At 54.3% G+C, this 25,599-nt stretch overlaps 2 protein-coding genes across 6 annotated transcripts in view; both read left to right on the top strand.

The window, feature by feature from the left end:
- Positions 1-4,703: 4,703 nt before the first annotated feature.
- SFTPC (surfactant protein C) lies at positions 4,704-6,946 on the top strand (the record flags this gene model as incomplete). Of its 3 annotated transcripts, none has more annotated exons than XM_079772449.1 (5): positions 4,704-4,760; positions 5,437-5,595; positions 5,963-6,085; positions 6,345-6,455; positions 6,809-6,946. In XM_079772449.1, 5 exons carry the CDS (start codon positions 4,719-4,721, stop codon positions 6,944-6,946), a joined length of 573 nt encoding a protein of 190 aa, XP_079628575.1. The 3 variants fall into 3 exon arrangements, with proteins under 3 accessions (XP_079628575.1, XP_079628573.1, XP_079628574.1); XM_079772447.1 differs by having other exon boundaries at positions 4,719-4,760; positions 6,791-6,946; XM_079772448.1 differs by lacking the exon at positions 5,437-5,595 and having other exon boundaries at positions 4,719-4,760; positions 6,791-6,946.
- Positions 6,947-8,101: 1,155 nt separating this feature from the next.
- Positions 8,102-25,599, top strand: part of BMP1 (bone morphogenetic protein 1) — a 38,982-nt gene continuing 21,484 nt past the window's right edge. Inside the window, exons 1-8 of one of the 3 annotated variants that reach the window (XM_079773236.1) lie at positions 8,102-8,435; positions 15,605-15,718; positions 18,073-18,237; positions 18,329-18,446; positions 18,756-18,934; positions 19,687-19,792; positions 21,208-21,332; positions 21,903-22,018. In XM_079773236.1, the coding sequence (XP_079629362.1) occupies positions 8,282-8,435; positions 15,605-15,718; positions 18,073-18,237; positions 18,329-18,446; positions 18,756-18,934; positions 19,687-19,792; positions 21,208-21,332; positions 21,903-22,018 (1,077 nt within the window). In that variant the 5' untranslated portion in view covers positions 8,102-8,281. Of the gene's footprint in view, positions 8,436-15,604; positions 15,728-18,072; positions 18,238-18,328; positions 18,447-18,755; positions 18,935-19,686; positions 19,793-21,207; positions 21,333-21,902; positions 22,019-25,599 lie in introns of all 3 variants that reach the window. The other 2 variants (XM_079773235.1, XM_079773234.1) reach the window with 2 other exon arrangements.

Genomic DNA, 25,599 nt, shown 5'->3' with positions numbered 1-25,599 from the left:
CTTCCCCGGCTGTCCCCAGCCTCTGCCAGCGGGGGATTGTCTGGTCTGAGCTTCAGTCCATGCCAGGGATGCCCCTGCCCTTTGATGCCCCATTGCCACTGCTTGTCCAGCTGCCCATGCTGCCCTCCCCATGCCAGCTCTGGGAAGACAAGCAATGGGGGTGGGGAGGATGGCTGGGGCAGCTGGGCAGCCACCCCTGCTTGTCCCTGGCACGGCTCTGCCCAGGACACAAAGAGCAGAGTGAATCCTGTTCTGCCCCTGCAGCTGAGCGACTGGGAGAGGGAAAAGGGAGACACACACAGAGAGAGTGGCTACCATGGGGCTCTCCACGCTCACCGCCCTCCCCTCGGAGGCTTTAACCCAGAGACCCACAGAAAGGGGGAAGCTGGGTCCTACTCTTATCTAGTGAGAAGAGGCTCCCTGGGAGGTAAAGATAATGGTAACCATGACGATTGGATTTTCCCACCATGGCGTCATTGTATTCTCACACCAGCTTGGAGAGGGGGACAGGAGAGGCATACTAGTCCCATTTCACAGATGAACACTCTAAAGTCTAGGAAGGCAGAACGTCTCATTCAGGGTCTGAGAGCTGGTCAGTGAGGCACTGAGACCTTCACATACTGAAGGAATGAACTATTGACCTCTGGCCAGGAACCCCCTCACGTTTGGTGAGGACAGTCTTATCATTGACTGCTGGCTGCGTGCCTGCTCCTGGCTTGCCCTGCAGCAGGTACAAGGAAGCTTCAGGAACACCGGATCTCAGGGCTGGTCACATGGCTGGCAGCCAGGTTGGGAGATAAAGGCACCCACTTAGCTGATGAGAACATCGGTGCACAGCTGGTGACAACAACAGTGCGTGCTAAGGGGCGAGTGAATGTGCAGCGGGGAGGCTGGGAGGGTTCGGAGGAGGAGTGAGGCACCGTGGGCTGGGGCGGTGAGGTCACAGCGTGGGTGCCATTGCTTCTTGCTCGGCCTTTTAGGGTGGGCGGGATTCAGAGAGTTGGAGAGGCATTGAGGGTGAGCTTTCCAGGAGGGAGAAACAGCCTAAGGAAAGGCCAAGAGATGAGAAGGCCACAGCAGAGGGCTGGGGGCGGGGGGGGGGGCAGGGAACAGCTATGCCCCGCTAAAGGTCCCTCCCTCCTTCCTTCTCCAAGGTGCCCAAGACCTCCATCCAGTTGGTGCCAGCATCTGAACTTGCCTCATGAAACTGGAGGGCATCTTTCCTTACCAACCTCCAAACAGGCAAAAATAAATAACCCAGAGAGAGAAAAAGAAGGAAAAATCTGTAAAGCTGTTGAGAAGTACAGCCTGAGGGCAGCCTGCAGGGGAGACTGGAGGCCCCAAGAGCAGAGGCTTCTCTCCAAGAAAGAGCCCCGGTCCCCTGATCCAGTGATAATAGCAAGCCCTCCACACAGCACCTGCTCAGAACAAGCCCCAAAGCTGGGCTAGGCAGCCCCCAGAGATGCCCACAGGGACCCCAAGATGCTTGCAGTTATCCTTGGCTCTCCCGCTGGCCCGCTGCCCACCTGGCATCAGCCCAGTATGTATGAGTCGGCCCATCAATCCCGGTGTTGCCAGGACAACTGGGGATGGGAGCAGGGGCCCTGGGGGTGGGCAGGGGTGGGCACTGCGGGCAGCTGTCTCCTGCATCTGGCACCTGCACACAGCTGAGGCCTCACACAGAGGATCCTCCCCGCTCCCCTCAGACCCCCTCCCCCTCTTTCTTGCCTCCTAGGACACTTGCTGCTAGAGGCTTAGGCAAATATTTAAAGGAGTAGTTGGGGGGTGAGGCGGGTGGTGGGAGCAAACACTTCCTTCCTTCTCTCTTCCTCCTACCCCAGCTTCTCAGGGGCTCTCAGCTCAGATGCCATGCTGTTGTGCAACCTGGAGGCTAAAGGCCCCCGAGGGGAAGTGGAGACCCTTGTGGGGACAAGGAACCTGCCAGGGCTGGAGAGTTGGGAGTCTGCTCATGATCAAATAGCAGGGCCAAGTGTGAGGAAGCCCCCAGGCAAAGGTCAGAAATTGGGGTGAACTATTGGAGTTCCATTACAAGGAAGATAAGGGAGTGAGACCAAGAGAGGAGCACGGTGTGGGCTCAGACTTACACACTCATGAAAGTTTAGAGGTGAAGGAGCCTTAGGGCACCCCTGGCCCAGCCAGCAGAGGGCAACCTGAGAGAAAGGATGCCATTGTTAGGTCTGATCAAAGAATCAAATCGATACCCCCTCCCCTGGGAACTGACCTTTAGGCCACTTCACAATGGACATTCCACTTGCTTAGATCACATTCCACTTGCTAAGACCATTACCTCTACCCTCCGGAGTTTCCCAGAACCTGGACCTGCACAGAGAATTCTCCGCTCAGAAAAAGCCCGCCTAGAGTCCTTTAAAAACCTCTGACTCCCAGTCTTTGGGGGCTGACACCATTTTGGGGCTCAGCCCATCTTGTATCCCGATGACCTAATAAATTCATACTTCTTTACCCCTTTTGGCCTTGTGCGTTCCTCCTTTGGCGACCCTAACAGCCGCCATTAGTAGACTTGGTTTAGCACAATGAAGCAACAGAGATGGCTTTGGGGAAAGAATAGGAAACAAGAGATAAAGAAAGACGAGGAAGGTCCACAGAGTGAATCCCATTTGAGTGAGAAATGTTCTCAGGGCAGATTTAGGATCAGAAGATATAAAAAGAGTGCAGGGAGGAAGGACAATGGCAGCACCAAGCAAGTGGGCTGATGTGAGGATGAGGAGCTTGAGTCCATCAGTCACCACACCCAGCCTGTGCACGCCTGTCTGGGAGGAAGAAGGCAGTGTCAGGCATGGAATCTGCTGTCAAAAGCCTTCAGCTGGTCTATGACAATGGCTCGCCATTCACTTGACACAGAAGACCCCACTAAATCACACAAATCAAAAGGTTCACATCTCCATGGTCACTTGGTTTTTAATCCTCACCCTAAGATACATTTTTATTGATTCAAGCTAGAGAGGAAGGGAGACGGGGAGAGAGGGGGCGGAGGGAGAGAGAGAGGGAAAGAGAAACATTGATCCATCATACGTCCCCCGACCAGGATCAAACCTGAAATCTAGGTATGTGCTCTGACCGGGAATCGAACCCGCAACCTTTTTGGTGTATGGGATGACGCTCCTACCAACTGAGCCACCCGGCCAGGGATTCATGTTCACTTTTAAAATGCTCACGAAACTACTCGCACCACCAAGAAGGGTATGACTATCCAAAAAGCCATCAAGTGTCTGAAGGATGTCACTTGACAGAAGCAGTGTGTGCCATTCCGTGGTTACGATGTTGGAGTAGGTAGGTGTGTCCAATCCAAACAGTGGGGCTGGACACAGGGTCAGTGGCCCAAAAGCAGTACTGAGTTTTTATTGCACAAGCTTAAAAATGAAGAGAGTGATGTTGAACCGCAGGGCTTCGAAGTAGATTCTCTGGTCATTGAGCACATCCAGGTGAACAAAGGCCCCAAGAGGGGGTGCAGACCTCACAGAGCTCCTGGGCAGAGGAACCCCTAGGCGAGCTCCCCCTGCCACCGTGAGATGAGCTTACTGCAAAAGAGCAGCTGTCCCTGAACCGCAAGAGAAGGTTGCACAGAATAAAAAAAGACATCCCAGAAGAAATTGAAGAAACAAAAACTTATGACCCATGAATACATTTAGCATAAAATAAATGCAAGTAAAATAAAAGCGGGGGAGGGGGGGCGGGGTAGGAGCTGGGGGAGAGCCTTCAGCTTACAAACTAACCCATAGCAAAGAATAAAAATCCTCAGGTTAGCCCTGGCCGGTTTGGCTCAGTGGATAGAGTGTCAGCCTGTGGACTAAGGGGTCCCAGGTTCGATTCCAGTCAGGGGCTTGTACCTTGGTCTCAGGCACATCCCCAGTGAGGGGTGTGCAGGAGGCAGCTCATTGATGTTTCTCTCTCATCGATGTTTCTAACTCTCTATCCCTCTCCCTTCCTCTCTGTAAAAAAATCAATAAAATATATAATTTTTTTAAAAAAGAAGAAAATCCTCAGGTCAGTACATAAGCATTTGTCACTAGGGGAGACAGAGTACTCAGAATTCGGAAAAGAATGGCTAGGGGCAAGTCTGAGGTTAGACACAAAGTGTGGGTGACAGGGAGGCACGTAGAGTATTTCACGTGAACATCTGACGCTCCGAGAGAATTTATGGACCATTCATGAGCCCCCACACCGATGCCTCCTTCAGCGGTGTCCCCTCTGGGTCCACAGGCACTATCTCCTCGCTCCCCACCCTGGAGCTCATCCCTGCTTGGGGGAAATTCTGTTGCGGAAAGTGATGGACTCCCCGTTGCGGCAGACTCTTGGCTTGCTGAGCGGTTCAGCTGGCAGGAGAACAGTGGGAGCCACGGGACTTCAAGGGCAGGTGCCAGCTAGAGAGGCAGGCACGCCAGGAAGACACCCATCGTGAGAGGCACAGATTGCCCAAGGGCAAGTTTGCTCAGCTCACCCAGCTTTGCTCTTGCTGGGGCCAAGAGGACTCATGTGCCAGGGCCAAGGGCCCTTGGGCGCTCTTGCAGCTGGCTTATCAGGGCCTTGGTGCTGGAGGGCCAGGAACAAACAGGCTTCAAAGCCAAGGACTTGGCTGGCAGATGAGGGCCGGCCCTTCACCTCTGTCCCCTCTCCCCACCAGCACATATAAGACCCTAGTCCCATCTGGGAGTTGAGGAGGGGAAGGTGCCTGCGGCAAGATGGATGTGGGCAGCAAAGAGGTCTTGATGGAGAGCCCGCCGGTGAGTGTGATCATGTGTGTGTGTGCACGTGTGGGTGCATGTATGTGGTGGGCCCCGCCGCCTCCAACCTGTTTCCTCATCCAGATTCATGTACTCAATCAAGCTAGAACTGTGCTAAGTTAGGGCAGGGACGTCAACCACTAAAGACAGAGTCCCTGGGGGAGACAGACGTGGCAGCTAGTGATTCCAATATAAGTGGAAAGAGCTGAAGAGGACACTGAGTAGGGAGACATCACTTGAGGCTCCACAGAGAAAATGGCATTCGAGCTGGCTCCAGAATAAGCAGGAGCTCCCAGGTGCAGAAGGAGGAAGGTACTGGAGGAAGAAGGGTGGTATTTATAAAGGCACGGAGGTGTGGGAGAACATGGGTTATTTGGGGAATGGAGAGGGACTGGGCATGGCTGGGGTGCAGGGGTCTGGAGGAAACAGCAGGAGATGAAAAGGCTCTCCTGGGTCTCTCCAAGCGAAACCTCACTTCTCACCATCTATGAGTTTATTGGAATCCAGGGCACCTCTTCCAGGAAGTCTTCTCCGATCTCCTCGTCCCTCCTCTCCACATTCATAGCATGGGTGGCCCAGCCCTGGAAGGGTGTGGGAAGGTCTTCAACCTGTGCAGGGAGGAGAGGGGGCATCCTCATGACTTCACACCTGTCTCCTCCCTGCCCTACCACATCAGGACTACTCAGCAGCCCCCCAGGGCCGGTTCCGCATCCCCTGCTGCCCTGTGCACCTCAAACGCCTTCTCATCGTGGTCGTGGTGGTGGTCCTTGTCGTCGTGGTGATTGTAGGGGCCCTGCTCATGGGTCTTCACATGAGCCAGAAACATACTGAGATGGTGAGCAGGCCCAGGACGGGGTGGGCAGCCCGTATAGGACATGTCTGAGAGGTGGGAGCGGCGGCAGGGGGGGGGGGGAGGGACAGGATGGGCAGATAGCAAACTGCCCAAGAGGAATGACAGGAGAAGGCAAGAGACACTTCATAGAAGGACAGAGGCGGGAGCAGGGTGGCAAACCTGGCCTGGGTTTTGCCACCCTACCCCATGGTGGGAGGCCTGGTCCCTCCAGCACCTGGTTCCCCTCAGCCTCTCTGAGCTGTCAGGGAAGGAGGAATTAGTTGGAGTACAGAGGACTGAGGATGGGCACGAGTACCAAAGAGACAAGTGGGGAAAGAGGAATGCCAGGCAGCACTATGCCCTCCCCCAGGTCCTGGAGATGAGCATTGCGGGGCCGGAAGCCCAGCAACGCCTGGCCCTGAGTGAGCGTGCCGGCACCACCGCCACCTTCTCCATTGGCTCCACTGGCATCGTAGTGTATGACTACCAGCGGGTGGGTATGCCTGGACCTCTTGACCTTGGGCCTGGGGGACCAATGACAAGATTCCCCTAGACCCATCCAGCTGTGATACTTCAAACAAATCCATCTCTCCTCAGCCCCCAGCCCTTTTGCCTCCCCTGGGTATGCCTGCACCCCAGCTTTCAGCATGGCTCCTGCCTGTGCCCCACCTAGAGGGAGAGGACCCAGGAGAAGGGTTAGAGAGTGAGCAAGGCAGGGCCTTCCTGAATGAACTCGGGGTTCCTGTGCCCAGCTCCTGATTGCCTACAAGCCAGCCCCGGGAACCTGCTGCTACATCATGAAGATGGCTCCAGAGAGCATCCCCGGCCTCGAGGCTCTCACTAGGAAGCTCCAGAACCTCCAGGTGGGTGCGAGGGTGAGGAGCGGGTTGTCTCCCTCCCAGGACTGCTGGGAGGAACACCTGAGGTGATGGCTACTTGTCACCTGGAAAGCACGACTCCTGGTAGGCTGCCAGGTGAGTGCCCCCCTCTAGACTCACCTGCATCACATCTTCCCTACCGATTCCCCATTCCTGCCACACCACCCACCACCACGCTGCTGAACCCACATACCACCTGGGGGCTTCTGACTCCAGTACAGCCCCCTCTTTACTGGTCAGAGAGATCGCCGGACACACCTGAGGTCCCACATGAAGGGCCTCGAGTAAGAGAGCAACTCAGTTCCCACGCTCGGCTCCACATCGGGTGTTCTTTCCAGGTCAAGCCTGCAGTGCCCCACTCTGAGCTGGGCCAGGCGGAGGGTCATGACCCTGGCTCGGCATCCTCCCGGAACCTGGACTTCCTCGGCCCCACCCTGAGCACCCTGTGTGGCGAGGTGCCCCTCTACTACATCTAGGCCCCTCAGGTGAGCAGGTGTGACCACCGGAGCACCGGAGCACCAGTGCCAAAGGAAGGCTTGGTCACCTCGCCTTGTCAGCTGCCCTGGCACAGGGGGATCCATTGAGGCCCGTCACTTAGGGAGATCAGGGGAGGGAAGGTCCACAGACATTCTCAGCCCCCCTCCCCCCATCCCTCTCCCTCACATAATAAACAGCGTTTCTTTGCTTTGCAGAGCCTGCGGACCCCCAAAAGGGACAGGAAAGATCCGCGAGCAAAGGGTCTTGAAAAAACAGGCAGGAAGCTGCTCCTGCTACACCACAGGGACTGGCCCTGGAGTAAGGAGCTGTAGGGAGAGGTGGCAGCCAGCGGGGAGAGGTGGCTACTAGGGGCCAGGGGACCTATCACACAAAATAAAGCAGCCTGATTGAAAAATAAATGGTGTCCCTCCTCTCTAGTCCCACAGCCCTGGTCCTGCTCTTGGTGGGGGCGGGCTAGGGGGAAGGATAGGGCTTTGGGGAGCAAAGGGGACTTTCCCAGTCCCTTTCCCAGGATGATGGGGAAGAGGGGGCCCGGGGAGCGATCCACGGGCTTTAGGCGCCCTCCAGTGGTGCCTCCCGAGGGAGGGCGAGCGAGAACTCTAGGGACAGGGACCGAGATGGGAGAGAGCGAGGATCCGAGAAGGGACCCAGAGGCGCAGGCTGAGGAGCAGGGGCAGGGAACTCGGGACAGCGAGGAAGAGGCGGCGCGAGCGACCTGACAACGTGTCCCGCACCGTGAGCAGCTCGGGCCGGGCGCGCACGGGAGAAGCACCGCTAGAGGGCAGCTGGCGGGGGCGGCCGCCGCCGGCACCCCGACCCGCACCCCTCCCCGGCCCGCGCCGGCCCCCCAAGCCCCTTCCCAGCGAGGGCCCGCTGTTCGCCTTCCCCGCCCCGGCTGGCGCGGGGCCGGGGCCGGCCGGCGGTTCGCGGTCCCAGCCCCAAGGGGGCCGGACTCCGGGCGAAAACCCGCCCCCCAGCGAGCTCATTTCCCTAAAGGCGGGGGGGGGGGGGTGAAGGAGGGAGGGAGGGAGAGAAGGAAGGAGAAAAAGAAGGGAAGGGAGCAAGCGAGAGGCTGGCGGAGGGAGCGGGCCGGAGCGGGCGGCCGAGGGGCGGGGGACAGGAAGGAGGGCGGCGGGCGCAGGGAAGGGGAGAGGTGGGGAGTGCGGGGGGAGCCGGCGGGCGGGGAGAGCGGCGGGCGGGGAGGGGAGCGCCTCCCCCTCGCCTTCGGCGCTCCGCTTCCCCTCGCCCGCTCCCGCGTCCGAGCGCGACCCGCTGCCGCCGCCGCCGCCGCCACCGCGCCCGCCGCCGCCAGCATGCCCGGCGTGGCCCGCCTGCCGCTGCCGCTGCTGCTCGGGCTGCTGCTGCTCCCGCGCCCCGGCCGCCCGCTGGATTTGGCCGACTACACCTATGACCTGGGCGAGGAGGACGACTCGGAGCCCCTTAACTACAAAGACCCCTGCAAGGCGGGTAGGCGTCCCTCCTCCTGCGGCCTTCGGGGCGCGAGGGCCGGCGGGGGCCGGCCGGGCCAGGAGGCGCGAGCTGCCGGGGGTTCGGGTGGGGGGAGGACGGTCCGGTGTGGGAATGCTGCTGGAGCTGCCTGGTTGGCAATGCTGTGGGGAACAAAAGAAGGAGGGAAAGAGGGAGGGGAAGTTTGGGGGACTTTTAAGACTGAACTTTTGGGCCGTTTGTGGAAGCCGATGCCTCTTGTCTTCCTAGAGGATTCCTGGGGGCCAGCTCCCTGGGTCCTGAGAGAAACCTGCAGCCAAGGAGGCTTTTCCTCCTGCAGGAAACTTTTCTGGCCAAACGAGAGAGAGAGAGAGAGAGAGAGAGAGAGAGAGAGAGAGAGAGAGAGAGAGAGACTTCTCCCTAGTCTCTGGCTCTAGGACATTGATGTTTTCCAGCCTGTCTGTCTGGGCTGCCCTGGGAATGCACATCTGTCTCCTGGGTCCCGGGTTTGGCATGGCCTGCATCTCCGAGGAGCAGGTCTCCTGAGGCCCCCCACCCAGCACAAGTGGAAGAAGGTTTTTCAAGGGATCCTCTGAAATCATGGTCCCTGGGTGTCTCCGGGGTCCCCACCAGCACAGCAGCCTTTCTGGGGCGGAGGAGACAGCTGTCAAAGTCAGAGAAGCCAGGGCAGGAGGGGACTTACCTCTGCCCGTGTGCCAGGAGCTCCCACCAAGGCCCAGCTGCGGGGAAACACAGAAAACTCAGACACTGCATATCAGCTCTCTCCGGCCATAGACACTGGAGAGAGTTATTAGCTGAGGTCAGGGCCCGGGGTGTGTGTGTGTGTGTGTGTGTGTGTGTGTGTGTGTGTGTGTTCTTTGTCCATGAAGACTCTGTGTAACCTCTTCACTCCTGCTAGGCCCAGAGAGGTCCTGCCCCAGTAGTGACCAGATGGCCAGGCACCCCGGCTATTTGCCTGATCCGATGACCCAGAACAGGCTGCTTGGGACAAGAGAACACACAGGGCATAAGATAGCAGAACCTTTCCTTGACTTCCTGCCTCTGACTTCAGCCTTCCTCCCAACAGCCAGAGCCAGAGGCAGTGAGTGGCACAGCTCCTGGACTTCGAGGAGTGCCTGTGTGTGGCGCAAGGGGTGGGAGGGGGGCAGGTGGCTGGAGTCCTGACCCTGGGGACTCCTCTTTGGGTGGATGGATCACAGAAAACTGCAGAATAGGAACCCCTTCCTGTGGGAAGAGGAGAAACCGAATCCCTCTGCCCTTCTTCCTCCACCCCTGCTGGGCTGTGGGTAAGCTGTCATCCTTCTCACTGGGCTCCCAGTGGGCGTGAGGCTAAGTGGACAGAGCGTGGGCAGGCAGACCTAGCTGTCAATCCTGGGTCCTCAACTCATGAGGTGCACCACCTTGGGGGTGTTAATTAGCATCTGTGAACTTCACTTTTCTCACCTGTAAAATGGAACTGACAGTACACCTCTCTGCAGAGTTGGTGGTAAGGGGTAAATATGAGAACATATATAAAACACTTATTACAGCTTAACACACACTAAATAAATAATAAATAAGCACTAAATAAATGTTGGCTGTCTACTCCGTTTTCTGTGTCCCACACTCTCACTTCTTTTTTTTTGAGCGGATTGGCTTAGTTTTCAGGAAATGTGAGTGTCCCCCTGACTCTGTCTTTTGTCACCTACTCACTCACCTGATCTACATTTACTGAATGCCTAATATGTGTCAGGCCCTGGGCTTGAAGTTGTGGGAGACACAGAGAAAAATGTCAGGCAGGGCCCCTGCCCTCAAGGACCTTGCTGTCCATGAGGGGACAAGACATGGGGAAGTAACCAACAGCACAAGCCAAGATGTGTGTGTGCCACCTTGGAGGGAAAGACCCTAAAGGCTGAAGGAGCTTCCTGCCCCTCTGCAGCCCCGGTATGATGGTGGTGGTGGTGGTGGAGAAACGGAGCAGAGCAGGCTGGGAAGGTTTGGGCGTCTTCATGGAGGAGGCAGGCTGGAGCAAGGCCTTAAAGAATGGGTAGGAAGTCAATCTGACATATTTCACTACTAGTTGGAAGTTGGGAGTGATTTTCAGAGCAGCAGGAGGCTGAGGGCTTTATCCCCAGTCTCAGATTTCATGTTAGGGTGGGGCTGGCTGACTTGGAACTTCAAACAAGGGTTCTGGAGAAAGCTCTACACCAGGGTGAAGTGAGGCTGGTGGGGAGCTGGGCCAGGCCTGAGGGTGGCTGAGAGGGCCCAAGAGTCTGACAAGGCCAAGAATCAGGGTCAGATCAGGCCTCCCTCCTGGGTGTGACTGGTGTAGCCCTGCCTCCCGCCAGAATCCTTAAGACCCCACACCCACATCCTCAAACCTCAGGTCCCCAGGCTCTTTTCTCTGTTTCTCCTGCCAGGCCCTGCCTCTTGCTCCCTCTGATCCCTGACCTCCAGGTTGGAGGTGGCTCTGCAGGCATCCCTCATTTTCCTGGGCTTTGCAGATATTGTGTTTTTAACAGATTTCAAGTTTGTGACACCCTATGTCAAGCAAGTCTATCAGTGCCATTTGTCCCAATAGACTCGGATGATTGTTAGCATTTTTTAGTATTAAAATATTTTCAATTAAGGTATGTACATTTTTAGACACAACACTATTGCACACTTAATAGACTGCAATATAGTGTAAACATAACTTTTATATGCCTTGAGAAACCAAAGTTTTCACGTGACTCGCTTTATTGTGGTATTGACTTGATGGCGGTGGTCTGGAACTAAACCTACAATATCTCCAAGGTATGCCTGTCCTTCCTTTGGATGCACCTGATGTGCCTGCTCACCCCTGCTCACAGGACCCTCCCCAGGTCTCTCCTCTTCCTGCTGCTCCTCCTTGCACACAGAGGACCAAGAATGAAAGCCCCATTGATTCTCTTGGCTCACCTGCGATCTCTCAGGATAGCCAGGCTGCTTCATTTGAGGTCACCTCTTGCTATTACTGTCAGACACAACACCATTTGCCCTTACTGTCAGACACAACTCTGCAGTAAGGGCAAAATTAAGACCCTTCATGCCCAGGAGAGGTTTCTGGATCTTCTGGGCAAAACCAGAGCAATAGGCAGGACACCGAGCTGGTCTTTGTGTGTGTGCTGGGAGCTGGTTCCAGTGAGCACTGTTCTCCCCCCCCCCCCCCCCCCCCAGCCGCTTTTGCTCACTCACTCTTGCCCAGGGAGATTGCAAGTCCTGATTTCGTCTATGTTAAGTTGCCAATCCATGAAGGGGGTCCTTGCCCAAGACACCCAGCTCCATGTGGCTGCCCGGATGACTTGGCAGGGCTCTGGGAGAGACTTGGAGGCAGGAATTGGGACCCAGTTGCTCCCATAAGCAGGGAAGACCATAGGACTGCAGGGAAGACCGAGGGCCTTACTTCAACCTCACCTGGCAGCTCAGAGGTCTGCTTTGGGAGGTGAGGTGGGCCATTAGCTCACCAGCCCTCACCACCACCCTCACCCCGGAAGCCTCGCGGCCCAGCCTCAGAGGGATAGGTTCCAAGCTTAGGATGCTGCAATCTCTTCTGTTGCCAGACCACATTCCCCCTCCAGACACTCTGAGTGAATCACCTACCCACTTGTGCCCCTGCCTCCTGAGTCACCTTCTCTTTTGCGTGCCCCAAGGGAGGCGGAAAAGACTTACAATCTCCCTGGGCTCCAGGTGGAGGGGAACCAATGGGACTCCCCAGGGAGAAGGAACTCTCAAATAGTCTGGTTTCTCCAGAGATCTGGGGGGAAGAGGGAGGAGTAGAATACGTTATTCCTCAGGCCACTAAGGACCTCCTAAGGATATCCAGAGGAATCGACTAATTACCTATCTATCTCCCACACACACTATTTCTAAAGGTGCCCTTCTCCTTCGATGGCCTGGCACAGGAAGTGGGGTATGCATATACAGTTATTTGCGTGCACGAAAATACTAGGGCTTACACAGGAAAGTGGTTGAGTGTGTTTTTGCACATTTGTGGATGTGCCCCCGGTTTGTGGGCAAGTCTTCTCTTCAACTATCCATGTGTGTACTCCCGACTGCATGTGTGTGCAAATATGCCCCTGTGCATAGTGGACAGTTGTGATTAAGTACAAACCTTTGTGGGAGCTTGAGCATGCCTTGTCCCAGCTAGAAGCTTGCATTTGTGTGATGGGCCTGTGTATGCCCAGTGCACATGGTGTTGGGGTTTCATCTCACCAGACAGCTCCTCTCTGTCCCCTCCTAAAGAGGTGCCTTACCACACCCCAGAGGAAGAGACTGTAACGTCAAGAGGCCAACCTGAAGGGTGGGTCCCTGGGGTCCAGTGGGCTCTCCGCTTTTCTCTCCTACTCCTGAGACATCGTGATGGAGCAGCCATGAGTGCTCCTGGCTGGTTTACAGCCAGGAAACAAAACAAAAACTTTCAATTCCATGTTGAAAACAACTACTATCCTGCCCTTGACCCCAGGGCTTTTTCCCATAAAAGGAGGGGAGTCCTGGACTCCCCAGCATCCAGAGTTCCTAGAGTCCCCAGTGGGGATCTCAAATGGGCAGGGTCTTCAGGCCTGGCTCCTGGCCATCAGGCTCTCCTGCCCACCTCATCTCTCCCCGCCCCCACAGTTCCCACGCATTCTTCAGTCATGACATCCCCACCCCAGGGCACTGGCTATGCAGACGAGCTCTGTGGCCAGCCCAGGGCCTGTCCAGCCTTCCACTGGCCTCCTCACTGCCCTGGTCCCACAGGCCAGCCCAGTTCTGAGCACTCGGGCTTCACTAAATCCATGTGGGTAAACCAGTGTTCCCTCAGAAAGTGGAGAGCTGAACTGGAGCTTATGGGATTGTTATTAGGGTAATATTAACAGTGTCCATTTAGTGGGTGTTTACTATGCTCCAGGCTTTGTGCTAGGTGCTTCATTTGCATTCCTTCTTTCATGTCAATAAATCCTAGGAGATGGATTCTTCTATTAGCTCCTCTAAACAGAAGAGAAAATTGAGGTTTAGAAGGGTCTATATGACTTGTCAGTAGCCAAGTTAGGATTCAAAGACAGATTTGCCTGACCCCAAAGACCTTGCTCTTTGTTGCTATGTCCAAAGAGGAGTCTAAATGTCCAGCCACATGTGTATATGTGATGTCCATGGGTGTGGGTGCATGAGCCTGGAGCGTCGGCCTATGGACTGAAGGGTCCCAGGTTTGATTCTGGTCAAGGGCACATGCCCAGGTTGTGGGCTTGATCCCCAGTGGGGGGCATGAGGGAGGCAGCCGATCGGTGATTCTCTTTCATCGTTAATGTTTCTATCTCTCTCTTCCTCTCTGAAATCAATAAAAATATATTTTTAAAAATAATTTAAAAAAATAAAGTCAGGGAGGTTATCTCTCCAGGAGTTTGTAATGGGACACTCCTAAGCAAACGCATGGGTAGAGTATGGCTTAATGGGCATGTACTGGGTGGGCCAGGATTAAATGAATGCATTAATGTGAAAGTACTTTATCAACTGGAAAACACCACACAAATTTCAACAGACATTTACTAGTAGACAGGCATCATTACCGCTACTGTTACTGGCTCAATGAGTTCAGAACTTACAGTCGGTTTGTGTGTGCTGGAGCTTGTGCCTGTGTGTTTTTTGGGACTGTCTGTGACCGTGTGTGTATTTTTTGGTGGATGTGTGTGTGTCTGAGTGTCTGTTTTTGTGTATTTGTATTTACATTTATGGGTTTTACCAAAGTAATGACCTTGAGTGCAGTAAGCACTGAACTGGGAACCAGGAGGCCTGAATTATAAATCCTGCCTGTCTAGTGTCTATCAGCATGGTCTTGGTTAAGTCATTTCCCTTCTGGGCCTCAGTTTCTGTAAAAGGGAGGCTGACCTCGATATAACTGCTTAAGTCACTCCCACACTCTGCTGATCCAGCTCCAGGTCACAGCTACAGGAGAGTGTGGATCTGTGAGCACATGTTTGCAGGCCCAAAGAACAGCTACGTGATGCTTCACCCGGGCCAACATTACCCAGTGCCGTGCACCTTTCAGGGAGGTGCGGGCACTGGTCATGTGTGCAGGGGTGTTTCCGTGACTTTGCAGAGCTCTGTGTTTGATGGCATGGGTGTGGATGTCACCCTGTGTCTGTAGGAGCACTAACCCCATGTGTCTTGATTCTATGTGTGTGTGTGTGTCCACCCGGCTGGCCATCTGGGGAGAAGGAACCTGTGTGTGTGCAAGGCCTCAAGGTTAAAACAACTTGTGTCCTGCTGCCCACCAGGCCCGTGTAGCACTGGGATGAGAAGCAGATGTTGCCAGGGTGGAGCTGTAGGGAAGCTGCCCTCTGCTCCGCCTCCTGCACCGCCCCTCTTCTCCCCCACCCCGCCCCCCCAGCCCTGCGTGAAGCTCACGTCTGAGCTCCTTCCAGAGCGCTCAGCTCTGCGGCCTGTTTCCTCTTGCTCCTGATTTCTCAAAAAGCAGATAGACTGTTTGGCCCATCTCTCCAGAAACACTGGGAGCTCCTTCCCCCCAGTACTTTCTTCCTCCAGAGAGGGGACCCTGAGACTGAGCCGAAGTCACTTGAGCTATTAACCCTTTTCCTCCTGGCTGGGAAGCTCCCATCACGTGTCCCGGTCTTCCTAAAGTTCCCATCCCACGTTTTATTCCTATCCTCCCCTCGTTATAATTGACACAGCATTTGTGGAGTGATTACCACATGCTCAGCACAGTGCCAAGGTTATGGGCCCATAAAGTAGACACTCTATCATCTGACCTTCTGTTTCCTTCATAGCACCCACCACCGTCTGGAATTCTCAAACTCAGTATTTGTTTACTTGTGTGTTGTTGAAGGTCAGCTCCACGGGAGCAGGGACCTCATCTGTCTTGCTGATCACTGGAGCGGTGCTTGGCCCACAGTGGGTACTTACTAAGTATTTGAGAAAGAACGACGGAATAAATGACATAACTGTGTCTTCATGGAGCTAAAGCTCTGCTAGGGGCTGGGCATCAGTTCTGCTGGGATCCCAACCAAAAAGGAAGCATGAGTCCCCCAAAAGATCCCAAGTCAGCCCCCACTGTCCTCCTTCCTCAGGGTTAGGAGTAAAGTTGCTGTGGAGGCTGGGGTGTGCCCACTGGTTTGGGGCTGTCAGTGCTGGGTAGGAGGACTCACTCAGCACCTGGCCTCTTCTTTTCCCTCTAGCTGCCTTCCTCGGGGACATCGCCCTGGATGAGGAGGATCTGAGGGCCTTCCAGGTGCAACAGGCCTCGGACTTCAGACAGCGTACGATCCGCAGGTCTTCCATCACAGCTGCAGGTACACTGGGTACGCACCTGCCCTCCTGTGTCTCAGAAATGGGTTCCAGCCCTGGCCGGTTTGGCTCAGTGGATAGAGCATCGGCCTGCGGACTGAGGGATCCTGGGTTCAGTTCCGGTCAAGGGCATGTACCTTGGTTGTGGGCACATCCCCAGTCGGGGAGTGTGCAGGAGGCAGCTGATCGATGTTTCTCTCTCATCGATGTTTCTGACTCTCTATCCCTCTCCCTTCCTCTCTGTCAAAAATCAATTAAAAAAAAAAAAAAGAAAGAAAGAAATGGGTTCCAGAATTGGAGAAACTGGGACCCTCCTGGCCTCCTGGCTTCTCCTCCTGCTCCCACTTTGCAAGCTACTTGCATCCTCCAAGGCCCATTGTAAGAGTTTCTCTTGTGAAAACTTCCCTGATTGCCCCCCTCTCCCACACCCCCCCCTCCCCGCCCCAGGACATGACTGTGCCTCCATTTTCCATGCTCTCTCTGCTCTGCGCTTACATTGTGAGCATCTCACTTATTGCACTACATTGCAACAATTTGTTTGTGTGCCTGTCTTCCCAGCTGGACTGAAAGCTATTCAAGGTCAGGGATGGGTCCTTCTTATCCCTGGATGTGGTCCAAACACCTACCAACCCACCTGGTACTTGTGAGTGGGTGAGGGGATGGGAAGGATGAGGCCTGGGATAGCTCACTTCTGTCCAGCCTTCTCACTGCCCTGGAGCACGGTCGCTCTCCTATTACCAAAGGGTGCGGATGATCACCTGGAGCCTGTTCTGGGCACACTCTGGTGGTGCCAGGCAGTTGTCTTGTCCAGCCGCCCTTGCATGAGCATTTCATGGAGTGAAAATCAAACTACTCCAGAGAGCAGCTGGCATTGGAGGATGGCCTGGTAACTAGCAAGTTTTACTCGACCTTAGTGGGAACTAATAGACAGGGGACAACTTGTTCCGGAATTACCTGAGTACCTGAGAGCACAATGGAGGAGCTGGATCACCTAGGCTGCCACTAACCCGCCACGTGACTTTGGCCTTAATTTCCTCATCTGTCAAAGGTAGATTCTGACACTCCCTGTCCATCCCAGAGAGCTACTGTGTCCAATGAGAACGTGTATTTGGGAATACTTAAAAGAATATATCAAGTTCTACATGTGCCACAAACATGAAGGTTTATTGGACGAGAGGGAACATTTTCCAGTCTCAGGTCCCCAGTTCCCAGTACCCCATTGTTTTCTTTTTTCGTTATAGCAACCCTCACTATTTGTGGTAGCTATGCATGAAGTTACGGAATAACTTTATAGTCACTCTATTAAGTCACTTTGAACACTGAATCAGCGAACACTAAGAGAAGTACAGTTAAGTTCCTGTGAGCCTGTGGTCACAAAATTTTCATAACTCATCAATACATGTAGCCCTATCTTATGTGTGTTTCTGTTTGGAGACACCCTTTTCATATGCAGCTGATTCATTGGCATTGAACTCATGGCCAACAGCACTATGACTCATGCCTGACTGAAGCTTATCTGTTACATGTATTTTCTCCATAAGACACATCACCAGCCTCTTGTACATATGAACAGCAGACAGCACCTCAGTGCAGTGGGGAAAGTGCAGCATTTTATACAGCAAAATCACCAACAGAAAAAGCGCAGAAATGCAAAAACCATGGCACTAAGTAGACAGGGAAACATACTTGCTCACAATCTTGTTGGACCTCAACTGGGGAGGTGCGCGTTGAGTGACTCAGATTTTTCACTGCCCTGTCAGCAAGCGGCATGAAAGAGCTGAGGGAACTAAGGGTACACAGAAGAAGCCACGTTGAGACTGGTTTTTACATCTTCCAACTTGTTCTGGAATTACCTGAGAGTACCTGTCGCATTTCTCCTACCAACTAGTGTATTACACACTCCCTAATGACAAGATCAAAACCTTGGTCATATTTGAATCACCCTAATAATCTAATACAGTGCTTTGCTCTTAGTGACATATTTTGAAAACTGAGTAACTTTTAAAAAGGAGGGGGGGTGGGATGTAATAAATGTTCAACCCTAGACATGGCAAATAAAATGAAAACACTGAACCTCAATCTAGGACATAAATATAAAGTATTACTTACTAAAGTAAATTTAGATGTGGTCTAAATGGTGGGTAACGCTCTACAATTAAACTCGGTGTTAAGTTAAATTTCAAATTGTTTCAACTCTTAGAAAAAAGAAAGAGTTAAGGGTACTGATTTGGGGGGCTACAAACAAATGGTAGTGAATGGGTAAATCTGGAATCCCCCCAAAATGAAGAATGATTGTCATTTGTTTCCCCCTTTCCCCCTTCACTCACTTGCTACCAATGTCTTATTATTTCAACGCCAGGAAACTCCTCTACCCCCAGCTGCCAGCAGGCTCAGGGGCAGCCTCAGAGGAGAACCCCGGGGAGGTGGAGAAGCAGGTCCCGGAGCCGGCGGGCGGCGACGTCCAGACCGGAGCGCGTGTGGCCCGATGGGGTCATCCCCTTTGTCATTGGGGGAAACTTCACCGGTGAGCATGAGCAGCCCGGCTGCATCGTGGTGGCCCCTGCCCATCAGGCCCACCTGGACCGTGTGACAGCCTGGCCGCCTCTGTCCCGCAGGCAGCCAGAGGGCCGTCTTCCGGCAGGCCATGAGGCACTGGGAGAAGCACACCTGTGTCACCTTCCTGGAGCGCACCGACGAGGACAGCTACATTGTATTCACCTATCGACCCTGCGGGTGAGCAGGGGCCCCTGGGCAGCGTACCCTCGGCCATGGCCCCAACCCATGTTCTGCCCTGCGCACTGCAGCTGCCCCACCTGCGCACAGCCCTGCATCAGCGTCCCCTCCTGCCTTGAGGCATCTCCCCAGGAATGGCCCCGGATGTGGCTGTGACGTGGCTGTGACGCCAGCACCCATCCCGAGCCTACCTGCGCAGCCCCTCCCTTGCCCCTCCGCTCCCCGCCCCCCTGGCAGCCTAGCCCGGCCCCTGAGTGGATGCACTCCCCCAGCTCGGGACCGCCCCCCTGAGCTGGCCCCGCCCTCCAGGTGCTGCTCCTACGTGGGTCGCCGTGGTGGGGGCCCGCAGGCCATCTCCATCGGCAAGAACTGTGACAAGTTTGGAATCGTGGTGCATGAGCTGGGCCACGTCATCGGCTTCTGGCACGAGCACACGCGGCCCGACCGGGACCGCCACGTCTCCATCGTGCGCGAGAACATCCAGCCAGGTATGCACTTCGACCTGGGGGGTGGGGTCGGGGGGGCGGGACGCCGTGGCTCCTGCCCCAGCCCCCTCTCCAGGGACCCTGCTGGGGGTGGCAGCTGCTCCCTCTAGCCATCACCTTTGATCAACTCAGCCTGTAATCCCAGCCCGGCCTAGGGCCCAGGTTGGCCCAGACCCCACCCCTGAGGCATCTGCTCCAGCCAGTAGCAGCTCAGGGACCACAGGTCCGTTGTGGAGCTACTTTGGGCACCCCCACCACCACCACAGGTCCAGATCCTGGACACAGGAACCATCCGCAGCAGCCAGAACCCAGCTGGCCCTCAGGGTGGGATTTGGGGAGGGGTCAGCCCACTCCCATGCTGTCTGAGTCTTTCCCTTCACTTTTACCCGGTCTTCTGCTCTTTGCCTCTTCTGTCCTCCAAGGGTTTTTTTTCCTCTCCCTTCTCCTCACTATGCTCTCTTCCCTCCCTTCCTGTTTCCGCCCTCTCTCCCCAGCCTCCTCCACTCTTCACTGCTTTCATCTTGCTGTGGTTCTAGAAATGGGTGCTTCCTTCCCATACTCCCTTGAGCCTTCCCGGCAGCAAGTCCTCCTTCACCCCGCCCCTCTGCCCCTCCCCCCAGGCTTTCCTTGGCTGCTCCCAGGACCCTCAGGTAGGGGGGCACCTAGCAAGCACAGGGAGGACCCCGTTTCCCACCCTGTGTCCCACACAGATCTACCTCCTCCCACCCCCACCCCCTTTTCGTGGTTTTTCTCAGGACAGGAGTATAACTTCCTGAAGATGGAGGTCCAAGAGGTAGAGTCCCTGGGGGAGACCTACGATTTTGACAGTATCATGCACTATGCCCGCAACACATTCTCCAGGTGAGAGACTGTCCTGCCCTCTGGGGCCTCCCACTGCGCACCACTTTGTCCTGCCCTGCCCTGCCGGGGTTGTCAGCAAGGACAAGAGTGGGCCCTGGGCAGCGGCAGCCCCCAAGCAGAGGACCCATGGGTGCTGCCTGGCCTGCTGTCCTCTTCCACCCTGGGCCCATGGCAGGGCCGGGACTCACACAGCCTGGGTGCTTCACCTAGAGCTGTGCACACCGAGGGCAGCTGGCCCACGGGGCTGGAATCCAGCTACTCTGCCAGCGGTGGTGCGCTGTGGCCCACAACTGTCTGCCCAAAGGAGCTGGGGTATCCCTCTGCTGAAGACCAGAGTGGGGCATTTTTTCTGATCTGTCTGCCTTTTTTTGTAATTGGCTAACTTTCACTAAGACCAGCTCCTGCCCTTGACCAGCCCCCTCACCACCTGACAAGCACATACACACCTACTCTTATCCTGGGCCCAGGTTCCCAAAGCCACTGCTGGAACCCGGAGGTAATGGGCCAGCCATCCCCACCCCAGCTTCTCATTAGCCTAGTGTGGGAACCAACCCTCATTCTCCTCATACTCCTTCCTGCCTGGCCTTTCCCAGGCCTGGCTTTCCTCATCCTCTATCTGCCCCCCCTCCAGCTCTGTCCCAGACAGCGGTCCTCCCCCCTGTCCTCAGCCCTCCTTCTGGACCCACTCTTCCTGCCTCCAGACCTGAGGGACAGAGACCAAGGAAGGGTGGTGAGGTCATCCTGTCCCCCACGCCCACAGCCCCCCCATACATTTCTCACCACATCCCTCTCCACCTCCTGCTGAGTCCCACCCAGCTGGTGTGAGTCAGGGGCCCTGGGGAGGTGAAGGACTGCCTGCTTCCCCTCCTCCCAGATGGAAACACCCAGGCTTGTGAAGGCAGGAACTAGGAGGACTGATGGTGGGGCTGTCCCCAGGGTCTGTTCGGGCCACGGTGGAACCTGCCCTTTGGCCTTGTCCCAGGTGCTGTCAGAAGCAGCTGTGCCAACAGGGTAAAGCATTGGCACTGGGTCACCCTGGGAGAAGTGCAGCCAGGGCTGAATCGGCCCAGGGGCTGCAGAAGCAGGGGCTGGAGGCACAGCCAAAGCTCTCCTGGTGCGTGGAGTCAGGGCCACACTGAGCTTGGCACCAGTGGGTCCCCGGGGCATCCCGGGCCTGTGTCCCTGACCCCCCAAAGTGTTCCTGGGGCTCCCCCAGGCTCCTGTGGTGTGGCTGCCACGGAGCAGGGTGGCTGCTGGTCAGTGGGCAGCATAATGACAGGGTGAGATGTCTCCACCCGTCCCTGACCCTGCTGAGGAATGTCTGCGCTCTGGCAGGGTCATGACCTTGGGTGCACACAGACATGCCACCCCTCCTTCCGTCAGATTCTCACCCAGGTCGGGCTTGTCCTCCTCAGGGGCATCTTCCTGGACACCATCGTTCCCAAGTACGAGGTGAATGGGGTGAAACCTCCCATCGGCCAAAGGACTCGGCTCAGCAAGGGGGACATCGCCCAGGCCCGCAAGCTCTACAAGTGTCCAGGTCGGGGCAGAGAGGGATGAGCCGGAGAGGAGCAGAGGGCAGGGCCCCAGGCAGGCGGAGACCAGGGCCTGGAACCAAGGAAGTTAAAGCTGAGAGCCTTAGAGAAGACCGAGGCTGCTTGGTGGAGGGGCCCCCAGGGAGGGGCAGTATTCAAGTTATGGACCAAACTGGGGATAGGAATAGGTGATGGTGAAACGCTGAGCCACCCACCTTCTGAGGATCTGGTGAGGGCGGGCGGGGGGGCATCAGGAGCAGAAAATGGAGAGAGCAGAGCAATTCTCAGGGAGTGAGGACGAGTGAGGCTCACCAGAGGAGCCTGACCTTAACTCTGGAACCTAGTTGCCTTGACAACAGGACATCCTGCAGCACTAGGCGGGGAGGTAGGATGGTGTGAGCTTATCTGTGAGGAGAAAGGGCTGGATCTTAAAGGGACAAGACCATCCCAGACTCCCCACTCCTGAGCTATTTTCCTCTCCTGCAAAGATGCCAGGGCTCAGGGTGGGGAAGCCAGAAGTTCAGGGGGATTGGGCCCCTGCAGCCAGCCACTCAGTTATTTCCTTTCCTTGACAGCCTGCGGAGAGACCCTGCAAGACAGCACAGGCAACTTCTCCTCTCCTGAGTACCCGAATGGCTACTCCGCCCACATGCACTGTGTATGGCGCATCTCCGTCACACCTGGGGAGAAGGTAACTGAGCATCCCCTCTTCTGCCAGGACCGCAGAGTGGGCGCACATAGTCCGTGTGGCTGGGAGAGACCTTCCTGGGGACCATAAACCCACCCACCCCCCAAGAATGACGCAGCACTACAGTGAGGAGGGGCTTCCGCCGGTACTTATAAACGAAGGCTAGCTCCCAGATAGCACTCACTGTATGCCAGGCACTTTTCTTAGTGTTTCTGAGGTCCATTCATGGGCTTTTCACATGGAGTATAGACTTCCCACCGAACTCGGGAGCTTCATGTCCTTTGTATTTTTATTGCTCCCAAGAGTCCGTCCTAAGACTTTATTTTCCTGGGTTGGAACATGGTACTTACTGTCCTGCTGCAGCCTTGGGGGTCTTGAGCTGGGTTAGATGTTATGACTGGTGACATTGTTCAACCCAACAGCACTCAAGAACATTTTGAATCAACACTGCATCCTCTAGCAGATAGCCATCCCTTTCATTCTGATATGCATGGCCTTCTAGGTCTTCAGAGCCTGGTCTTTGATCAAACTATTGAACAGGACATGAATCAAAGCAGAGTTAAGATCTCCCTCTGAACTGACCTTGACCGGTTAATGGGCAGGCTCTGGGCAGAGTTATTCTACCTGCTATGACCCCATTTAATGTCATTACCATCCAGCCACAGGTCACCCCCTAGGTCACCGGGATGTGAGCTTCTTCTGAAATCACACCTTCATCATATTTATATCCTTGTCACAGGAAGTGGTTAATAAATCCTTATTATGTAGATGGGTTGCCTTACCAAACAAGTCCGCTGATCCCCTTGTCAGTAAAACCCCTTTGAAAAATGGAAGTGAAATTTGTGACATGCCTTGTTTCAAGTGAATTGGCTCCTGGTAATCAAGTGTTTCTTTTCTAAATGGTCACAGACCATCTATTTAATTGGGATTGACATTCAGCTCAGTGGTTTGCAATTCCCAGAATTCACTCCAAACCCCTGCTCCCAGCACACAAGCACACATCACAGACCCCCCCCTTCTGAAGTTGGGAAAGCGTTCCTTCCGAGTTCTCAAGATTACAGACGCTGATCACATCTGCAAGTTATTTGACTGTCCTCTGATGTCATTTTTGAGCCTAGACACAAGAGTTAACTTTGCTCACTGACTCTCTCCTTCTTTGTTACTGAGCTTCCATTTCCTTTCCAAACTATGCGTATTTTATTTTTATCATTGGAAGATTATTTTGTTAGCAGTAGACTTCTACTGAGGGTTGAGCAATTCTGTCATCTCTCTCGGTTTAACGTTCTACCATCTTCTCTCGAAAGTGAACCCATCCCTTCCTTGTTCTTCTTGTTCTGAATCTAACTCAAAAATTGCAGTCCTTTTGGCTGTTTTGTACTGACCGTGCTCTGCCTTCTCCCAGTCCTCTGCTGAGGGTCTTCGCTGTTTCAGCCTTAGGAAATCTCACCGCAGAGAATCATAATAATACTTAATGATTATTGAGCATATAATCATTATGGATGAAAAGGGGCATGAGGCAGCCCCAAGGAGCATAAACTGAGCATTGCTTTCTTTCCTGTTCAGGAGGTTTGCTGATCAGCAGGGACTTGGTAGCTTGGTCAGCATCTGTGTCTTCGTCTTCCCCTGTTGCTCCAGGCTGGCGTGGGCTGGCCCTGGTCTCTAGTGGATTCATGGCCTTGCCCTAGGAGCCTCTTTGCCTCCAGCCTGCTCCCTCCATAATTCCCAGAAAACTTTCCATCTTATTTTGGAGGCCTGCCAGTAGGTCCAGGGAGAGATGTGGTCTGTAGATAAAAATTTCAGGTTAATCAGTGCATGGTTGTAGAAATTCAAAAAATAAAACCCACCCACGGCCCTGGATGAATTGTTAGAGTTGTAAGAGAATCTAAGATGAATCCTGGGGCCGTAGTCAGTTTGGCTCAGTGGATAGAGTGTCAGCCTGCGGACTGAAAGGTCCCAGGTTCAATTCCGGTCAAGGGCACATGCACAGGTGTTGGGCTCAATCCCCAGTAGGGGGCGTGCAGGAAGCAGCTGATCAACGATTCTCTTATCATTGATGTTTCTATCTCTCCCTCTCCTTTCCTCTCTGAAATCAATAAAAAATATATTAAATAATAATAATAATAAGAGATGAACCCTGGGGACAGAGCATTTAAAGGGCCTGCAGAGGCAGGGGAGCTGGAAGAGGATGACATCATACAATAATAACAGCCGCTCTTTGTTAACAGTTATGTGCCAGGCGGAAGTATCAGGCATATTACATGCGAGATTTCATTACTCCTCACAACGGTTTTGTGATGTGGGTCCGATATCCCCATTGGACAGAGGAGGGAGCTGGGGCTCAAAGGGCGTGAGTAAATCTGCCCAAATTTACACAGTAGTCGTGGTGGAACCAGCCCTCGATTCCAGGACTGTCTGACTCCAAAGTCTACACTCTTTCAACAGCAAACCTTAAATAAACCCACCTGTGTTAGCTGGTGGACTTTGACATCTCTTTGGCTGCTGAGAGGTTGTTTTTCCACTGTCTTCCCAGTTCTCCACTTACGGCCAGAAACGTGAACTTACCCTATACAACTGTACTCGTAGGGGTATGTCAAACAGAGGAAGAGCCACTTTGGAAAGTTCCTTTGAGGGTCCCCACGTCTCTGTACTGCACATAGTGAGCAGCTGGAGAGGATTTACAGTGTTTCCCAAGCAACGAAGCCAGCCTGTAGGAGCAGGAACGTGATTTCAGGAGGTCATGGTCACATGTTGCAGAGGAGCCAAGAAGATAAAACCTTAAGAGGCCTCTTGGACTTACCAGTATCCACCCCCATTCCCATCCCTGCCTTCTCATATCCTGCCTATTCTTCAAGGTCCAAAGCAAATTCTTCCTCCTATGCAATGCCTTCCCTGACCTCTACCTTCTGTCCTCTAATGGGCAGAGATGACCCTTCCCTCTGCTGGGCCCTCCTCTAAGTCCTGCTTCTCAGGCACTGAAGGGTATGGGGCACTGAGGATGGAGGGAACGTTGATGCTTGTGTTATTTTTTTTTGGGGGGGGGTGTGCAAAATAGATTGGCAGGCCTGAGGAGGCCACATGGAGTAGTGGTTAAGGGTGTAAGTTTCAGAGACAGAGTACCTGAGCCCTGGCCGGGTGGCTCAGCTGGTTGGAGCGTCATCCTGTACACAAAAAGGTTTTAGGTTTGATCCCTGGTTGGGGCGTGTATGGGAGGCAACCGATAGATGTTTCTCTCTCACATCGATGTTTCTCTCTGTCAAATCAATAAACACACCCTCGGGTGAGGATTTTAAAAAAAAAACACTGCCTAGCTCGTAGTAGGAGTTCAGTCAGTATCAGCTGCTGTTACCATTCTCTGTTCTTCATCTGTTAATGAGCGAGCCCTGGCCAACTTCCCCAGGGCCCATTTGCCTCCCTCTTACTTCCAGGATTCTGGACTTACTTCCAGGATTTCAGATATCAAAATATCTCAAGCCAACTCAACTCCAGTAGTGAAATTAACATTTATGGAGTAGCATACATGGTTGTATGTATATGCAACATATATATATATATATATATATATGTTGGTTGTATGTATGGCACAT

Source organism: Cnephaeus nilssonii (assembly GCF_951640355.1).
Source record: "Cnephaeus nilssonii genome assembly, chromosome: 5".
NCBI lineage: Eukaryota > Metazoa > Chordata > Mammalia > Chiroptera > Vespertilionidae > Cnephaeus > Cnephaeus nilssonii.
The sequence above is the reverse complement of the archived record's forward strand: the minus strand, read 5'-3'. Positions and strand labels throughout refer to the sequence as shown.